Here is a 20,380-nt window from a genome sequence, read left to right on the forward strand (position 1 = left end):
CCAATGGGGCTCACAAAGAAACATCTCTGTATAAATAGGTACAAGTCTCACTTGTTAACCTTTCAACCTCTTTTCTGCGTCCAACATCTCAAACAGGATTATGATCATTCTTTTTTTCTTTCACACTTTCTTGGCTCAGCTATCAGACAGTAACCATCTTTGACAGCCATCTTCTTAGTTATTTATGCTAAAGTTATTCCTGCTAGGTCTAGTCACAATGTAATGAGCAGCCTTTCAAAATAAATTATGTTCCACATTTCAACTTTAGCAACAGTCCCAAGGGGAGGGATTTTCCACCGTCTTCCATTCATTCCAAACTAGAGCCAATTGTTTAATGTTTTGTCAGCTCCAATTTCTTTGGCAAAGTTTGATGTGTTTTGCAAGGTGTCTCTAGAAACATCATAGCATGTATTCACTATTAGTGCCCTGTTTCTTTACCTCAACATCAGCTGGGAATTTATCTAACTGTGTCACCCAAGCTCCGGGCTTTTCTGCTGATATTTATTCTACTAAATGGTTCTCTTGTGTGTTTGCATAAAATGGCTGTTGATGGTATTGATGGTCACACTCAACTAAGGCTGGGGCATAAAACAGGTGGTCGCAGACTGACCACCCACCTGTACGCCTCAGCTCTGCATCTCACCTGTACACCTTGCCTGTACACCTCACCTGTACATCTTGCCTTTACACCTATACACCTTTGCTGTAAACCTCACCTGTGCATCTCACCTGTACACCCATACACCTTGCCAGTACACCTCACCTGTGCATCTTGTCTTTACACCTATATACCTTTGCTGTACACCTCCCCTGTGCATTTCACTTGTACTCCTATTGTGTTGGTCCAAGTCGAATGCAATGCCTGAGGTGGCGGCTGCGGCTAAGGTTGGTGCATCCCACACGGCATCAAAGCAGTCACTGAGTAAAGCCACCAAGAACCCGCCCAAGAAGCGGAGGAAATCTCACAAGCAGAGCTATTCCACTTACGTGTACAGAGTGCTGACCCAGGTCCACCAGGATCTCACCCAAGGCCATAAGTGTAATGAACTCCTTTATTGTCGACATTTTCGAGCACATCGCCTCCAAGACCTCACACCTCATTCTCTACAGCAAGCGCCACATCATCTCAGTCAGGGAGATCCAGAGCGCCGCCCACCTCACGCTGCCAGGGGAACTGGCCAAACAGGTTGTCTCCGACGACATGAAAGTGGTCACCAAATACACCAACTCTGTTTAGGTCAACCACTCTAAAGATTATACACCTTGCTTGTACACATCACCTGTGCATCTCACCTGTACACCTATACTCCTTGCCTGCACACATCACCTGTGCATCTTGCCTGTACATCTACACACATTGCCTGTAATCCTCATTTGTGTATCCCCTCTGTACACATTGCCTGTACACCTGTACATCTCACCTATACATCTTGCCTGTACATCTGTGCACCTCACCTCTAAAGGCACACACCTTGCTTGCACACCTATACACATCATCTGTACACCTTGCCTCTATACCTTGCCTGTACATCTATTCACACCTGTATACCTGTACAAATAACCTGTACACTTTGCCTGTACACCTGTGTACATCTGTACAATTTGCCTGTATACTCGTGCACACCTGTATACCAGTAACCTCCACCTGTACACCTGTGCATGCCAGCTGTACATCCTAGCCTGTATCCCCCACCTGTATACCCATACATGCCACCAGTACTGTGCACACAATCTGTCCACCCCACCAAACACTGCACACTCAGCCCATGCACCTGACCAATCCACCTCACTTCAGCCTGATTTGGGCTGAAGTGCATGACAGGCATCTAGTACGACCTGTGATATAACCCTGCTGTAGTTGAAGATGACCTCCAATGTATTAATATTATGCTATGCATCATTCCATTGAAGGGAAATCCAGTCAGTGGGTTGATGTTCATTGATTGTAATTTAGTAAGATTTTAACATCAACTGAGACAAGATATGAGAAGCCTATTTTCCATAGACTAGTGGTGAGTTAGACTGTTACTGAAGTAGCAATTGCTCAGTTTCTTCAAAAATTGTTGGGTAAATATCTGACAGGAATGGCATGGATACATATAAAAGTGAATGTAGGTGAGACCTGTTTTACTTGAATGGTTCTGTGGTGTACAGGGGATTTCCAAGCCCAGGGAACCACTCGATTTACATCACAGCATCAGTAACAGTGAGAAATAAATGTATGCATGGGAATATATATATATATATATATATATAAAAGTGTGTCTGTATGTGTTTGTAAGGGTGCATATTATCTACATGCACACCGTTGTTTCAAAGCTGTGATTGTGTCTTTGTGTTCTAACCCTGGACCTTCCCTGATTTCAAGGAAGGGTCTCCCACATGAGCAATGCAAAGGCTGATCTATGTGAACGATTGACCAGGCAGCAGAATTGCAGCCCAATAAAATGGCAGACATCTACCAGCTAGTTCTGTTCATGCCTCCATTTTTAAAGTTCTTTCCTTCCAATCTTTTTGAATCCCTTTTCAAATCCCTCCACGACCTCACCCCTCCCTATCTCTGCATCTTTCTCCAGCCCCACAACCCTCCGAGATACCTCCACTCCTCTGATTCTGGCCACTTTCAGCATCTCCAATTTTATTCGATTCACCATTTGTGCCCATGCGTTCAGTTGCCTGTTCCCTAAGCTCTAGAATTCCCTTCCTAAACATCTCGCTTCTCTACCTCACTTACGTCCTTTAGGACATTCCTTAAAATCTCCTTCTTTGACCAAGCTTTTAGACATTTTCCCTATTATTTCCTTAAGTGACTTAGGCCAGAATTTTCCGGCCCTGTTGAAGTCGGGTGTCATGGTGGGCAGGGAAAAGCAATATGACAGTAAGGCCAAAAATCGGTTTCACTGCCGCTGCACCTTGGGAACCTAATTTCAATATTTTGGCATCTCATTATAAGCCCTGCTCGCCAGAATCATCCCCCTACGCTAGATCATTCAGGCACAATGTGTTTCACAACTGTACATAAGCGAAGTGCGCCTAGCGAGCGGCACTTTGCTCAGGACTTTGAAGTTTGTTTGCCTACCTTGCTTCGGGCAGCACTCACAGTCATCAGCCCCAGGCTTCACAGACAGCACCACATCACTGTTAGCGGGGCTCATAGGCAAGTCTCTACCTACCAGACCAGCCATAAGGCAGGGGTGGCTTTTCAATGGCTGCAGGGCTGGGGCTTGCTCGGGGAAGGGGGAGAAGTGGCCTCAAGCAAGGGAAGAGGCTGCAGGATGAGAACTGTACTGGGGAAGGGGGATATCCTAGGGTGTATGTGGGAGCACATGTTGATCTATGCAAATAGCCTCATGAGGGTGAGGGCTGAGGAGGCAGTCTCCATAGGAGATAAGACCAGATGGAGATGTGAGGGTGTGTGTGAGAGAGTGAGTGGCGCTGTCTTTTGAGCTGGCAGTGAGTGAGATGCCAGTGAATGTGTGATGGGCTTGTAAGTGTGTGAGTTTAGATGAGATAAGATGGTTGCCTTACCATAGCGGCATGGATGAGATCATTCATCCATTTTCTGCATTGGACAGCCGACCTCTTGTGTGCAGCATTGACACTAACCACCTCAGCCATCACCTCCCAAGCCGGAGCAGTGAGACTGATGTGCCTCCTGCAGCCAGAGCAGGAGGTAGAGGACATCGTCGTCATCCAGAATTTCCAGAAGGCATCCCAGGGACACGTCATTGAGTCGGGGTGCTGCACACTTCTTGGCTTTTGGGGTCATGTCTTCACCAGAGCAGTCCTGGGCTGCAAGCATTGAGAGCTGTGAGCGCGGCTGCAGCTTAGATATGGTGCCTAGCTTGAGGAAGCGGCAAGGTAATGGCATGGCAGGCAAATTGGAGGCCGCCCGCCAGCAAGACGGCATGTTTCTTGTGGCTGCATAATTTATGAGGTGGGAATGGGATAATATGGCTCGAAAACCATTGTGGCCAGTGGATAAAATGACTTTTTTTCCTGCTCACTACTGCACTTTTGCAATTCTGGGACAATTCCGCCCTTAGTGTCAAATTTTGTTTGATCACGCCTCTGTGAAGTGCATTAATTGGCATGTTTCATTACATAAATGCAAAATATAAGTTGTTTTTGTTCTGATGATGAGGAATCAAGAACATTAAAATTTTACTGTTATGAAGAAGCTCTTTGCAACAGACTCATAAGCTTAGTGTTCCTGAGTAAAGTATCGCCTTCACTTCTGCCTGCTGCATGCAGATGGAATGAAAGAAGGACAAAACTGACATTTATACAGCACCTTTCACAATGTCCCAAATCACCTTACAGCCAATTAAGTCCTTTTGAGTTGTAGTCACTGGTATAATATAGGCAAAGTTACCAAGTGGCAGAGCAGGCTCGAGGGGCAGAATGCTCCTAATACATATGTTTGTACATCATCCTGGGATGGATAAGATGAACTGAGCTAGACGGCCCTTGTTACGCATAATTATCTTGTGAACAGAGGGTGGAATCGTGCCTGGAGTTGTGTTTATTTTAATGAAAGTTTACTGTGAGCAGGATTTGTGGGGACAGGAGTGCTAATGGGCTACAATTGTGAATGTTATGACCAAAGTCAGTGTTAATTGCTGCACAAACCAAATCCCAGAGGGAAACATGGCCTATGGGCCACAACTTTTTTTTGCATTCTGAAAACAAGAAGACGAAATGCTGATCTCAGCAGTAAGAAGTCCACTAACAATTTGGGGATCTTAAAATTAAAAGCACAAGTTTTATTAACAAGAATAAAATAAAACTTAAGCACATAAGATTACTGTTAGACAGTTTGTACAGGCTAAACGCAGAGAATCTTAGGGTCGGAGTTTTTAGCCTTGGTCTTGGAACAAGCGTATAGCCTCACCAGGAGTCTGTAAATAAAGTTTATTGTTTCTTACAAGAAACCAGCCCTGCATTCCAAGTTTATTACACAGCTAAACTTAGTCTTACAAAACATTCCCCACAAAAGGCTCTCTACTTGGTTGGTCCCACAAGTAAACACCTTCCAGGCAACACTCCCTTATAGATGTTTAACTGTAAGAAATCCAGTAATATTACCCAAAGCAAACTGCTGTAGCTTCAATAAAGGCATACCACATGACCTGATGTGAAAATCCAAACTTCAGAATAAAACTGCTTTTAGTAGCCCAAGACGTTTCTGGCTTGACTGGATGGTTGATTCTAACTGCATCCCCTCTCAGCTTTAGCAGCTCTAGCTCAACAGCTCAAACAGCTAAATCTCCATCTCAGCAGTAACTCTAAAATACCTTTTTCTGCTTTTGTTTCAGGTTCCATTGTTTTCACACCCCTTTGAAATTCAAACCCTTCCAAATATAAGATATTTCATGTTTCCATCTTGTCTTTGCTTTTGGATCAATAAAAAAGGCTATCTCCCTTGTATTTACCTATGGAATTTCTGAAAGATGTAAACATGTTTCTTTATACTTCTGACTCCCCTTTGATATTCAAACAAACTCTCACTTATCTAAAAATGCAAATATTAGATCTAACCTATTTACTTGTACCTCAAGCTTAACATCTCTATCCTTTTCATGTTTTAAACTCCCCAGACAATCTCTCTCCTATTAATCTCTGCCCAGATTAATTAAATCATATAAATCACACACACACATATACATACACGCAGCATTTTCCACAGAAAAGCAGAATATTTCCCAAAAATATGTTTTAAAAAACATCCATTTCTCACGAGCCATTCTATCTTTATTCTCTTGCCTCTTAAATGTTCTGTTGCACAGACACACCTGACGGCCCAGAAACAGAAGCACCAATGCCCATGATTTCCTTGGCTCTGTTGCAGAGTGAGCAAAGCAATGTATTCAACACCTTCCTCGACAGTGTCCTTTTTATGCCACACATTGCTATTCAGCCCAGCAACAAAACGATACAGAAGTATCAGCCAGTACATAAATAGTGTAGGTCTTAGGAACGAAAGCCATCTGTTTTTCACCCGGACTACATTACAGTCTGTGCCATGTCCCAAAGAATTTATATTCCACAGGACCCTCGTGTTGAAAGAAATGAACTTTTGTACAGGACTTTGGAGCACGCACAGCTTGGGCTCCCGACAATCAATGAGTGGCTTCATTTGCATGAGTTACAAGTAGATGTGTGCATAAATCTTTAATTAAAGCGCCAGAGACATGCTGGAAGCGCTGATGGATGATTGGCAGTGATGCATTAATGCAGAGACTCCGGAATTGCACAGAACGTTATTGAGCTGCCAAAGTACAGACTGCTTCATTGTAAGCAACTGAAACCCAGGAACAAAATAAATAAACACGCAAAAGCAGATGTCGACAGACCTTGGCATAATTTTCAATGTTTCTGTGGCAGAAATGAGTGCAAGGCCACGGTAAAGATTTGATATGTTGTAGGGGGCAAAATGTATTAACTTATATCAACAATTGAAATTCTGCCCCTTGGAACTCAGTGTGTGCTCTGAATAACAAAGTAATCTAGACTTGTTCAGCAGAAATCAAGCTATTTTGCCCCTTATTTTGTCTGCCGGCTTGTGCTGCCTCATTAAGGCTGATATGTAATATAAGACACATTTCACCCAAAGAGTAAAATGCCAGAAGAGAAAACTGACTACAATTATCGAGATAAAAAGAAAAAAAAAACGGTGTTGGACCATATCGCTCAGATATATTGCAAAGCGCATTCATTATAATTCATGATAAATGGTTAGGCCAATGCAGGGGAATTTTAACAGAAAAAAATTTCAGGTTTGGGTCTGGTCCTGGGGCATTAAAGTCAAAACAAAATCTGCTCCTCAACTCAAACCTAACTCAAATCCATCCTTTTCCGGCTTTAAATGAAGCTGGATGGTACATAGTTGGATGACCAAACCTGTTCAAGGAGGTGCTTTGCAGCCTTAAGCCTGCGTGCCTCATTATCATGCGGGTTTTGAACGTTTGCTGCTGTCAACCAGGTTTTCCAAGCCGTGAGGAACCTGACACTTTCCTCAAGGGAGAGACTTGGCCGATTCGGGAGGTATGTGCCTTCACACCCATCTCTTGGATGCAGGTGCCTACCTGAGGAACCTCAATGAACAGGCCCCCTCTCCCCTCACTTAGCGAATATTGCTAAAGGCCTCTAACCTCCTTCCTGCTCCACAAGGCGCTAGTCCCCCACCCCAAGGTCTTCGATCTCCCTTTCACGAGGCCTTCCCCCTATCCTCTCAACTCACTCTTGCCAGTTCCTTGTATTCAACACCCCCACTCTGATCAATTCTCATTCCCCCGATTATCCACACCCTTACCCCTCTGATCACCTACCCCCCACCACCCGCCCACCCCCACCCCCTACACTATTGAACCCAGCTGTCAATCATGCTAGGCCTTTGACCAGAGAACCTATCGCTGATGTCACTACCACGCTGGGAGTAAAGCACAATATAAGGGCGAATCCCAAATGCTTGGTTATCCCCACCCACCCCGCTGTGACTTTCTGACCAACCTCCTCTCTGCGGGTTTTTCAGTAAAAATTTTACCCAAGATGTCTACTGCAATTACCACATTCCTTGGGGTTTCTTCTGTGGGTCCCTGTTACTGGTCCTTCTCCCTCTTGCATCTCACCTTCACGTGGTGCATTATAACTCAAAGACCATCACCACTGAAGTTCAGTGAGCGTTGTTATATCTGTAAACATGGCCATTGGGACCATTTAATCTCTCTTTAACTCAGGGAGGAGTGCAAACTGGACAACTCCTTGTTTCAGTGCAATGGGCTTATCAACCTCTGCTGAACCAAAGAACACCACCTCTGGCGATGTAGCACTCCCTCAGCACTGCACTGAAACGTCAGCCGCGATTATGCATTCCAAATCTGACAGGAACTTCAACTCACAATCTTCTAATTTAAAGTTATGAGTGCTGTCATCTGATCCAAGCTGATGTGAGTTGTTTTTCTCCAAAATTATTCACTTATCCCCTGAAGAAATTAGTTCATATTAGGTTATGATTCAGTGAGCACCAGCAATTCTCTAGTATCTTTCCCAGGTGCCCTGGATAGTGTCAGCAAGCCATTTAACAAGTCATCTAACTGTACAAAAAGTGGTGACTCTAAGTGAATTGTGGGATGTGGGGATAAGGTGGTATTACCATTCCCGTTGAGACCTAGAATTTTTAAAAAGAGATTTGAACCTTGAGTTGATAGCTGAAAGAATGACACAAAAAGATTTCACATTTTAAAACTTTTACTGTAATGACTAAAAGCCTTACAGACTAAACACTATTTTCTTTCTGTGAACAACTTGGTCTTTAAACTACAGAGAGGAATGTTCCCCTTTTATATTTACCATACATCACAATCCCCATGGAATTACTGTACTTATTGCAAACTGTCCACACTTACTCCCAGGTTCCAGTGGGTTCCTGCATTGCCATTTTACCAAGTAGTAACTTGGAGCAACCATCTCCAGGCACCTTCCTCAGGTCCCTGAGAGCTTACTAAATCCACCACCCTTGATGATTCTTCTTCCTCTCACCATGCCAGAACAAATATCCTGGAACCTACAGAAGGCTGCAGAATGTGCTTATTCAACGAGAGACCCTGTCCCTCCTGCACCCAGCTGAGGTAGTTTGCAAGGACAAGCAGCCTTTTCCCTCTTCTGACCACACAGAACTTCGGCTGTCTGCCTGTGATATTCATTGATCTGGAGGGAAGCCTGTAACCTAATTTCAGAAATGGCTTCCTATCTCTCCCATCTTCCCCATTGTAAAGTGAAACACATTAATCTTGCTTCTAGGTAGAAATGCTAATTATTTATCCTCGATCCCAGCTCCCTTTTGTCTTGGAAGTAAATGGACAGTTTACAGCACAACTTTTTTTTCAACACTTTTCTGGGACTTTGGGAGACTCAGAGTCCATTCATTGCAAATTCAGAGAAAGTTGTCATTGTCTCCAAAGTCAAATGCCTTGCACCTACTCGGGCCGTGGGATCTTTTACATTCATTTGAGAGGGGAGATGAGGCCCCAGCTTAGCATCTCATCAAAAAGACAGCACCTCTGGCAGTGTAGCACTCCCTCCGCATTGACGTTTCAGCCTAGTTGAAGTAGTCAAGCCAGGAATTGAGGAAGAGCACCACCATTGCTGAGCCAAGTCTGCCACCTGACATTTTTGTTCAAAAAATGAACTTAAATCAGTTTTTTTAGATCATTTTAAAACTCAATACAAAAAGTAAGACCAATGTATTTTCAGATATCAGACAGAAAATAAATGTTAGGACCAAGGAGAAGGGATGACAGATTTTATAAGTAAATTAGTAGATATCCTGACTGGTGGCTGATAAAAGTCTATCAATATTTACTACAAAGCAGAGTTATATAATAGAACATTAACCTTCTGAAAAATCTGAGTACAATCTGCTTCTTTTGATCCTGTTGCTTACTTCAAGCACTTTTTTGTTTTTGTTTTAACTTTCCTGCAGTCATCAGTACTTTCTTTATATCTCCAGAGGTCATGTGTTGCTGGCAGCTGATGTGTGTATAACGGAGTGGAGACGTTGGGCTGAATTCTGACAGGGGTGGGCAGCATGGGGGGGTGCGGGGTGCGGGGGGGAGGGTGTTGGTGGGGATGGGGGGCATGGAGTTTCTGTCAGGAGATTCGGATGGGCTTAGTTTTCCACGGCAGATTTCCTGCCCCGAAGTTGACCCAGCTGACAGGCTTGTCAGCCAACAGTCAAGCGTGGAGCACTAGGGAGGAAGCCACAGCCAAGTCACCTGCTGTTGGAGAGTGGTTGCGTTTGATCCCACTTGGGGATCTGATCCCTGAACTTGCGGGTGGGGTTGATGTGTGTTGGGTGGTATACGGTGTTGTATGATGAAGGGAATTTGGGGGCAGGGGGTGGGAAGGCATTTATAGCTTTTCCCTGAACCTGTCCTCACCTCCCTTCAGCTGTCTGGTTTCCTGAGTCCTGCGAAACCCAGTCGAACACAATTAAACTGCAAAGCACATTAAAGTTTTCCAGCCTCATTACAATGCATAATTTGGCCAGCCTGTCTCCTGGGAGTGAATTGGCTGCATGTACCTTGTCTCAGCCCCTTGTCCTGCCTCCATTCAACCAGGAGGTGGGCAGGTTGAGGTTGGGTAGGGTTTGAGATTTTTAAAGTTTTAACATCTCACCCGATCCCAATCCACCTGTTTTTGAGGGTTAAGACTCAGTTGTTTCTCCTTCAAAACTCTACACTGCATCGATGAGACCCCCCCACCCCAGGATACTGTATATATTTTGGTCTCCTTGTGGAACTGGCTCAAGGGGACCTGTGGCCTACTCCTGTGCCTATTTCTTATGGCCTCAAGATTAGTTTCAAATGCATAAATAGGGTTTTTATTTATCTCTGTGTTTAATTGACTGCCACTGCTCTTCAAGAAATGCCTACCTCCTTGAAGAAGTTCTGTTCCTCTCTGCGACAAGATTTCCGTATCTCTCTGTTGCCTTGCTCACCTTCCTTGCTTTCCATTTCCCTCCTGGTGTTTGACAAGGTGTTTACTAAAACCCGCTTTCACAGCCATATCTCCTTTCTCAGTGACTGTCTCCGTCTCCGACTTACCCCATGTGGATTTCAACTGAAATTCCACCCCTCATGTTTCGAACCCACCCAGGATTACAGGTATCTCTGGGACATAAAACGTTTCTCAGACTGCTGTTCCCGACACATTCTGAAATCCACACTCAGTGCCATGCGCTGCCATATGAACACACTCGACCTCTCCGTCCAGCAGCACCGCCGTACCCTTTTTCAAAGCTGCGCGTGCCCCCAGTTTCATCTTATCCTTCGGCTTATCCGACGCCTCAACAAGAAACTTTTTCTCTTTCTCTCAAGTGCTAAGGAACGCAAGCTCCAACAACTCATCGACACCAACACCCATCTAGGACCCTCCAGCCCTGCCTGTCCCTCCGTCCCCACCCTTTCTTCCAATCCCAACCCCAGCCGTGTATTCACTATACCCCCTGACCTTCCCCTCTCCGATGCTGAACGTTCAGTGCTCAGCAAAGGACTTAGTTTCATACCCTTACGCCCTCACCTCAATGAATTTCGGGCTCGGCATGATACTGAACTCTTCTTCCACCGTCTTCGTCTCCGGGCTCACTTCTTTGGGCAGGAGTCCGCTCCCAGTTCAACGGATCCTTTTACCCATCTCCAATATTCTCCCTCCACCTGGACTCCTCCCTCTGGATTCTTACCTTCTCTCGATCTTTTCATTGAGAACTGTCGGCACGACATTAGTCGTCTCAATTTCTCTGCTCCTCTCACCCATTCTAACCTGTCTCTCTCTGAACTTACTGCACTCCATTCTCTCAGGTCCAACCCTGACATTGTCATCAAACCTGCTGACAAGGGTGGTGCTGTTGTTGTCTGGCGCACTGACCTCAACCTCGCGGAGGCTGAGCGTCAACGCGCAGACACTTCCTTCTACCTCTCCCTGGACCATGACCCCACCACTGAACATCAAGTCATTGTTTCCAGGACTGTCACTGACCTCATCTCCTCTGGGGATCTCCCACCCACAGCTTCCAACCTGATAGTCGCCAACCTCGGACGGCCCGCTTCTATCTCCTACCCAAAATCCACAAACAGAACTGCCCCGGTAGACCGATCATCTCAGCTTGCTCCTGCCCCACAGAACTCATTTCTCATTATCTTGACTCCCTTCTCTCTCCCCTTGTCCAGTCCCTTCCCACCTACATCCGTGATTCCTCTGACACCTTACGTCACATCAACAATTTCCAGTTCCCTGGCCCCAACCACTTCCTCCTCACCATGGACGTCCAATCCCTCTACACCTCCATCCCCCACCAGGATGGTCTGAGGCCCCTTAGCTTCTTCCTCGAACAGAGGCCCGAACAATCCCCATCCACCACTACTCTCCTCCGTCTGGCTGAACTTGTTCTCACATTGAACAATTTCTCCTTCAACTCCTCTCACTTCCTCCAAATAAAAGGTGTGGCTATGGGTACCCACATGGGCCCCAGCTATGCCTGTCTCTTTATGGGGTATGTGGAACATTCCTTGTTCCAGTCCTACTCCGGCCCCCTTCCGCAACTCTTTCTCCGGTACATCGATGATTACTTCGGTGCCGCTTCATGCTCTCGTCGGGACTTGGAAAAATTTATTAATTTTGCTTCCAATCTCCACCGCTCCATCATTTTCACGTGGTCCATCTCTGACACTTCCCTTCCCTTCCTTGATCTCTCTGTCTCAATCTCTGGTGATAGACTGTCCACCAATATCCATTACAAACCCACCGACTTCCACAGCTATTTCGACTACAGCTCCTCACACCCCGCTTCCTGTAAGGACTCCATCCCATTCTCTCAGTTCCTTCGCCTCCGTCGCATCTGTTCCAATGATGCTACCTTCAAAAACAGTTCCTCTGACATGTCCTCCTTCTTCCTTAACCGAGGTTTTCCACCCACGGTCGTTGACAGGGCCCTCAACCGTGTCCGGCCCATCTCCCGCGCATCTGCCCTCACGCCTTCTCCTCCCTCCCAGAAACATGATAGGGTCCCCCTTGTCCTCACTTATCACCCCACCAGCCTCCGCATTCAAAGGATCATCCTCCGCCATTTCTGCCAACTCCAGCATGATGCCACCATCTTCCCTTCACCCCCCTTATCGGCATTCCGTAGGGATCATTCCCTCCAGGACGCCCTGGTCCACTCCTCCATCACCCCCTACTCCTCAACCCCCTCCTATGGCACCACCCCATGCCCACGCAAAAGATGCAACACCTGCCCCTTCACTTCCTCTCTCCTCACCGTCCAAGGACCCAAACACTCCTTTCAAGTGAAGCAGCATTTCACTTGCATTTCCCCCAACTTAGTCTACTGCATTCGTTGCTCCCAATGTGGTCTCCTCTACATTGGAGAGACCAAACGTAAACTGGGCGACCGCTTTGCGGAACACCTGCGGTCTGTCCGCAAGAATGACCCAAACCTCCCTGTCGCTTGCCATTTTAACACTCCACCTTGCTCTCTTGCCCACATGTCTGTCCTTGGCTTGCTGCATTGTTCCAGTGAAGCCCAACGCAAACTGGAGGAACAACACCTCATCTTCCGACTAGGCACTTTATAGCCTTCCGGACTGAATATTGAATTCAACAACTTTAGGTCGTGAGCTCCCTCCCCCATCCCCACCCCCTTTCTGTTTCTCCCTTCCTTTTTTTTCCAATAAATTATAAAGATTTTCCTTTTCCCACCTATTTCCATTATTTAAAAAAAAACACCCCCACTAGAGCTATACCTTGAGTGCCCTACCATCCATTCTTAATTAGCACATTCATTTAGATAATATCACCAACTTTAACTTTAACACCTATGTGTTCTATTGTACTATTGTTGTTGACATCTTTTGATGATCCGCTTCTATCACTGCTTGTTTGTCCCTACAACCACACCCTCCCCCCCCCACCTCTCTCTCTCTCTATCTCTCCGCCCCCCACACACACACCTTAAACCAGCTTATATTTCAACTCTTTCTTGGACTCGAACTCAAGTTCTGTCGAAGGGTCATGAGGACTCGAAGCGTCAACTCTTTTCTTCTCCGCCGATGCTGCCAGACCTGCTGAGTTTTTCCAGGTAATTCTGTTTTTGTTTTGTTTGACATTGTCTGAAACACTGCAGAGAAGCTGTCAATTTAATTGGATGTTTAATTGCAGTGTGAGGCTTAGTTAATTCTCAATACCAATAGCACTGAGAATCTCACAGGGTGTTATTAAAGCCGCAGAAGTATTATATCTGCTCACAATTTGAGTTGTTTCTGATGAGAGTGCCCTTGTTGTATCTGTTTAATTTGTCTGCTACATCACCCATAATAATAATGTAATTTTTGAAAAAACAGTATTTGCCAGTGCTAGTAACATGTCCTTTTTTGCATTTCCACCTACAGAATGACTCCATCCCACAAGAGAATTTCACAACTGAAGTATTCCAAGCGTTTTTGAATAACATTTGTCCTCGGCCTGAAATTGACATCATCTTCTCGGAATAGTAAGGAATCTCTTTTCTTCTCTGATTTCTCTGATCTGACCTTGTGTTTGATCACAAAGCCCTTTTGTGGCTGCAGTATTGATGACTTATAAATAATTCCTCCCTTTTATCGTGTGCTGTAATTGGAGCTTGTGCTCACAAGATTAGGTGGTCGGCCAGATTCTGTTACAGATAGGATTGTGTCTGGCTTTTGGAAGGATCAATCTTGCTATGCCAGATTGGTCTTTTTTTGTTATTTAATACTTTCTTGTGTTCTGATTGTCTTCATTTACAGATGTGTGGTCAGTGACTTTCATACAGTCCTAACACTAGACTACTTTTCCTTTATTTTTTTCATGGGATGTGAGTGAGTCTCAATGGCAAGGCCAAGATTTGTTGCCCATCCCTAATTGCCCTTGAACTGAGTGGCTTGCTAGACCATTGCTGAGGGCAGTCAAGAGTCAAGCATATGTGAATCTCAAGTCACATGTAGGCCAGACTAGGGAAGGATGGCAGATTTCCTTCCCTAAAGGGCATTAATGAACCAGATGGGTTTTCACGACAATCAATGATAGTTTCATGGTGACCATTACTGAGCTTAGCTTTATATTCAATATTTATTGACTGAATTCAAGTTCCACCAGCTGCCATGGTGGGATTTGAACCCATGTTCCTCAGGATTACTAGCCCAGATTCATTACCACTATGCCACTGTCCCTTCCACTACAGCATCTGAGGACGGGCCCCAATTAAACAAATGTGCTTTATTTTCATTATAAATTTCTCACGCTTTTTAAATTTCATACAGATGGGACTGGTCAGCCAATGACATTATTGCATTGGTCCCGTTTACTCAGCTCTTGGAAAAGATTTCTTCTGAATAGGAGGAGCCATTGCATTATTTGTTAAGGAGTCAGTTACTGCAGTAAGGAGAGATGAAATCTTGGAAGGGGCATCGAATGAAGCTTTGTGGATAGAGCTTAGGAATAAAAAAAGGGGCAGCCACATTGTTAGTTGTTTATTATAGACTCCCAGATAGTCAGTGGGAAATTGAGGAGCAATTATCAGAGATGTGTAAAAACAATAACAATAGGGTAATTATATTAGGTGATTTCAACTTTCCCAACATTAATTGGGATAGACATAATGCTAAGGGCATGGATGGGGTGGATTTCTTGAAATGTGTACAGGAGAACTTTTTAGGTCAATATGTAGAGGCTCCAACAAGGGACAGCGCAGTGCTGGACCTAATTCTGGGGAATGAAGCCGGACAGGTAGCTGAGGTGGTGGTGGGGGAGCATTTTAGTGATAGCGACCATGATATGGTACAGTTTAAAACAAAAACAGAATTACCTGGAAAAACTCAGCAGGTCTGGCAGCATCGGTGGAGAAGAAAAGAGTTGACGTTTCGAGTCTTCATGACCCTTCGACAGAACTAGGCGAATCCCAGGAAGGGGTGAAATATAAGCTGGTTTAAGTTGGTGGGTGGGTGGGGTTGTGTGGGGGAGAGAAGTGGATGGGGGTGGTGTGGTTGTAGGCAAAAGCAGTGATAGAAGCAGATCATCAAAAGATGTCACAGACAGCAGAACAAAAGAACACATAGGTGTCGAAGTTGGTGATATTATCTAAGCGAATGTGCTAATTAAGAATGGATGGTAGGCACTCAAGGTATAGCTCTAGTGGGGGTGGGGGGAGCATAAAAGATTTTAAAATATTTTAAAATAATGGAAATAGGTGGGAAAAATAAAAATCTATATAATTTATTGGAAAAAAAAACAAAAGGAAGGGGGAAGAAACAGAAAGGGGGTGGGGATGGAGGGGGGAGGTCAAGACCTAAAGTTGTTGAATTCAATATTCAGTCCGGAAGGCTATAAAGTGCCTAGTCGGAAGATGAGGTGTTGTTCCTCCAGTTTGCGTTGGGCTTCACTGGAACAATGCAGCAAGCCAAGGACAGACATGTGGGCAAGAGAGCAGGGTGGAGTGTTGAAATGGCAAGCGACAGGGAGGTTTGGGTCATTCTTGCGGACAGACCACAGGTGTTCTGCAAAGCGGTCGCCCAGTTTACGTTTGGTCTCTCCAATGTAGAGGAGACCACATTGGGAGCAACGAATGCAGTAGACTAAGTTGGGGGAAATGCAAGTGAAATGTTGCTGCACTTGAAAGGAGTGTTTGAGCCCTTGAACGGTGAGGAGAGAGGAAGTGAAGGGGCAGGTGTTACATCTTTTACGTGGGCGTGGGGTGGTGCCATAGGTGGGGGTTGGGGAGTAGGGGGTGATGGAGGAGTGGACCAGGATGTCCCGGAGGGAATGATCCCTACGGAATGCCGACAGTGGGGGTGAAGGGAAGATGTGTTTGGTAGTGGCATCATGCTGGAGTGGCAGAAATGGCGGAGGATGATCCTTTGAATGCGGAGGCTGGTGGGGTGATAAGTGAGGACAAGGGGGACCCTATCATGTTTCTGGGAGGGAGGAGAAGGCATGAGGGCGGATGCGCGGGAGATGGGCCGGACACGGTTGAGGGCCCTGTCAACGACCGTGGGTGGAAAACCTCGGTTAAGGAAGAAGGAGGACATGTCAGAGGAACTGTTTTTGAAGGTAGCATTATCTGAACAGATGCGACAGAGGCGAAGGAACTGAGAGAATGGGATGGAAGCGGGGTGTGAGGAGCTGTAGTCAAGGTAGCTGTGGGAGTCGGTAGGCTTGTAATGGATATTGGTGGACAGCGAGGTCAAGGAAGGGAAGGGAAGTGTCAGAGATGGAGCATGTGAAAATGATGGAGGGGTGGAGATTGAAAGCAAAATTAATAAATTTTTCTAAGTCCTGACGAGAGCACGAAGCAGCACCGAAGTAATCATCGATTTGCCGGAGAAAGAGTTGTGGAAGGGGGCCGGAGTAGGACTGGAACAAGGAATGTTCCACATACCCCATAAAGAAAGAGACAGGCATAGCTGGGGCCCATGCGGGTACCCATAGCCACATCTTTTATTTGGAGGAAGTGAGAGGAGTTGAAGGAGAAATTGTTCAATGTGAGAACAAGTTCAGCCAGACAGAGGAGAGTAGTGGTGGATGGGGATTGTTCGGGCCTCTGTTCGAGGAAGAAGCTAAGGGGCCTCAGACCATCCTGGTGGGGGATGGAGGTGTAGAGGGATCAGACGTCCACGGTGAAGAGGAAGCAGTTGGGACCAGGGAACTGGAAATTGTTGATGTGACATAAGGTGTCAGAGGAATCACGGATGTAGGTGGGGAGGGACTGGACAAGGGGAGAGAGAAGGGAGTCAAGATAACGAGAAATGAGTTCTGTGGGGCAGGAGCAAGCTGACACGATCGGCCTACCGGAACAGTTCTGTTTGTGGATTTTGGGTAGGAGATAGAAGCGGGCCGTCCGAGGTTAGGCGACTATCAGATTGGAAGCTGTGGGAGGAAGATCCCCAGAGGAGATGAGGTCAGTGACAGTCCTGGAAACAATGGCTTGATGTTCATTGGTGGGGTCGTGGTCCAGGGAGAGGTAGGAGGAAGTGTCTGTGAGTTGACGCTCAGCCTCCGCAAGGTAGAGGTCAGTGCGCCAGACAACAACAGCACCACCCTTGTCAGCGGGTTTGATGACGATGTCAGGGTTGGACCTGAGAGAATGGAGTGCAGTAAGTTCAGCGAGAGAGAGATTAGAATGGGTGAGTCGTTGACAGGGCCCTCAACCGTGTCCGGCCCATCTCCCGCACATCTGCCCTCACGCCTCCTCCTCCCTCCCGGAAACATGATAGGATCCCCCTTGTCCTCCCTTATCACCCCACCAGCCTCCGCATTCAAAGGATCATCCTCCACCATTTCTGCCACTCCAGCATGATGCCACTACCAAACACATCTTCCCTTCACCCCCACTGTCGGCATTCCGTAGGGATCATTCTCTTCAGGACACCCTGGTCCACTCCTCTCCCCCCACCCAACCCCACCCCCCCACCACCTTAAACCAGCTTATATTTCACCCCTTCCTGGGATTCGCCTAGTTCTGTCGAAGGGTCATGAGGACTCGAAACGTCAACTCTTTTCTTCTCCGCCGATGCTGCCAGACCTGCTGAGTTTTTCCAGTTAATTCTGTTTTTGTTTTGGATTTCCAGCATCCGGAGTTTTTTGTTTTTTGTTTTTATCTATGGTACAGTTTAAGTTTGTTATGAACAAAGAAATAGACAAGTTGCAAAAAAATGTTTTGGATTGGGAGAGAGTGGATTTTAGTAAAATAAGGCAGGATCTGGCCAAGGTAGACTGGGAACAGCTACTTGTGGGGAAGTCGACAGAAGAGCAGTGGGGCGGGGGGGGGGGGCGTTCAAAAAGGAAAGTGGGAGGGTACAGGCTCAACACGTTCCCTCTAGAGTGATAGGAAGGAGAAACAAGCCCAGAGAACCATGGATGACCAGAGATATTCAGGATATGATGAGAAGGAAAAGAAAGGCTTTTAGCAGGTACAAGAGGAGCAAATCAGCGGAGGCATTAGTGGAGTACAGACAGTGCAGGGTGGAGCTTCAGGAAGCAATTAGGAGAGCAAAGAGGGGATATGAGAAAGCTCTGGCTGTTAAAAGTAGGGAAAATCCCAAGATTCTGAGGAACAAAGGGACCTTGGCGTGTGTGTCCATAGATCTCTGAAGGCAGAGGGGCATGTTAGTGGGGTGGTGAAAAAGGCATATGCGACACTTGCCTTCATCAATCGAGGCATAGATTACAAACGTAGGGAGGTCATGTTGGAGTTGTTTAGAACCTTGGTGAGGCCACAGCTGGAGTAGTGTGTGTAGTTCTGGTCGCCACATTATAGGAAGGATGTGATTGCACTGGATGGGGTGCAGAGGAGATTCACCAGGTTGTTGCCTGGAATGAAACATTTAAGTTATGAAGAGAGGCTGGATAGACTTGGGTTGTTTTCGTTGGAGCGGAGAAGACTGAGGGGTGACCTGATCCAGGTGTACAAGATAATGAGGGGCATGGACAGGGTGGATAGGGAGCAGCTGTTCCCCTTAGTTGAAGGGTCAGTCACGAGGGGACATAAATTCAAGGTGAGAGGCAGGAGGTTTAGGAAAAACCTTTTTACCCAGAGGGTGGTGACGGTCTGGATTGCACTGCCTGGGAGTGGAGGCGGGTTGGCCTCACATCCTTTAAAAAGTACCTGGATGAGCACTTGGCACGTCATAACATTCAAGGCTATGGGCCAAGTGCTCGTAAATGGGATTAGGTAGGTAGGTCAGGTGTTTTTCACGTGTCGGTGCAGGCTCGATGGACCGAAGGGCCTCTTCTGCACTGTGTGATTCTGTGATTCTGTGAATGCCAGGCACACTTAATTCATAAATTCATTGTTCAAGAAGATAGAAATACTGTTGCTGGCACACATTGTTAAACCTCCTTCCTTATTAGCAATGTACAGGATAATTTCCAAGATGATGACTTGTCGGCTAAATGTCCAGCTAATGGTTAGATTTTCTATTCTTAGCTTTAACATCAGTTATCCAATAAGAGTACTTGGATTTTCTGGTGGTAATGATGGTGAAACTGCTGCCCTATGCTGTCATTACTCCCTGGAAACTGACAGAAAAGCCTGAGGTTGAATTTCACAGAGTGGTGTGCGGCTCCTGCACCCTCCCTCCCCTCCTCCCCCCACCTCCGTCATTGCAAGAGTGGGTCCCCAGTCAATGCACCTAAGACAGCGCCTACCCTGTATAACTTGCTACCGGAGGGCTAATCGTGCCGAGAGTGGGACTTCTGCTCCTCAGTGGAACTAGGTCCTGCCCCCAAAAGCTGCCAACTGATCTGATTGGCCAAGAGCTCACGCAGTCCCAGCAGTGCCAGAAACCAGTAGTGAGTGATGCTGGGTCTGCTCGTAGACCCATGCAGGACTTCGATGGATCCCAGAGCCAGGTAAGTTCCTAGCTTTTAGGGCGGAGAGGAATCGGACGGTCCTGAGGGGGTGGGGAAGTGGCGGGAGGGCGAGGTGGGTGGAGGGCAGGTTTTGGAGGCGAGGCAGTATGGTGCCCCTGTTGCACACAGAACACCCCCGAAAGACAGCAGCAACCGCCCCCCCCCCCCCCCTCCCCCAACACCACCAAATTCCCACCTTATAACTATTTGTGTTTATGAAACAGCCTTCGGACCCCCGCCTGCCTGCCCACACCAACTGTTATGGCACAGGCAGCATCATATTCAGGTCAATTGACTTGGTAACAAGCTAAATTGAGCATTAATTACTTATTTAAAATGGCGGACGGGCTGCCAATTCCTGTGTCCCCTCACCTTCCATATTATGGGGCGCAGCTCGGGGATGGGCAGGAAGGTGGTGGGCCTGACACTCCTTGTATTCTATGTGTCCCCACCCCCCACC

At 46.4% G+C, this 20,380-nt stretch overlaps 1 protein-coding gene across 5 annotated transcripts in view; it reads left to right on the forward strand.

The window, feature by feature from the left end:
- Positions 1 to 20,380, forward strand: part of LOC121290931 (1-phosphatidylinositol 4,5-bisphosphate phosphodiesterase beta-1) — an 802,698-nt gene that overhangs the window by 524,075 nt on the left and 258,243 nt on the right. For all 5 annotated transcript variants that reach the window (XR_005945906.1, XR_005945910.1, XM_041211986.1 and 2 more), the window contains one exon: positions 13,947 to 14,047. Coding sequence is in view for 3 of the 5 variants with exons in the window: in XM_041211986.1 (XP_041067920.1) it covers positions 13,947 to 14,047 (101 nt within the window). In the remaining 2 variants the exon portion in view is untranslated. The remainder of the gene's footprint in view (positions 1 to 13,946; positions 14,048 to 20,380) is intronic.

The sequence above is a fragment of the Carcharodon carcharias genome, chromosome 2, assembly GCF_017639515.1.
Source record: "Carcharodon carcharias isolate sCarCar2 chromosome 2, sCarCar2.pri, whole genome shotgun sequence".
Taxonomy (NCBI): Eukaryota; Metazoa; Chordata; class Chondrichthyes; order Lamniformes; family Lamnidae; genus Carcharodon; species Carcharodon carcharias.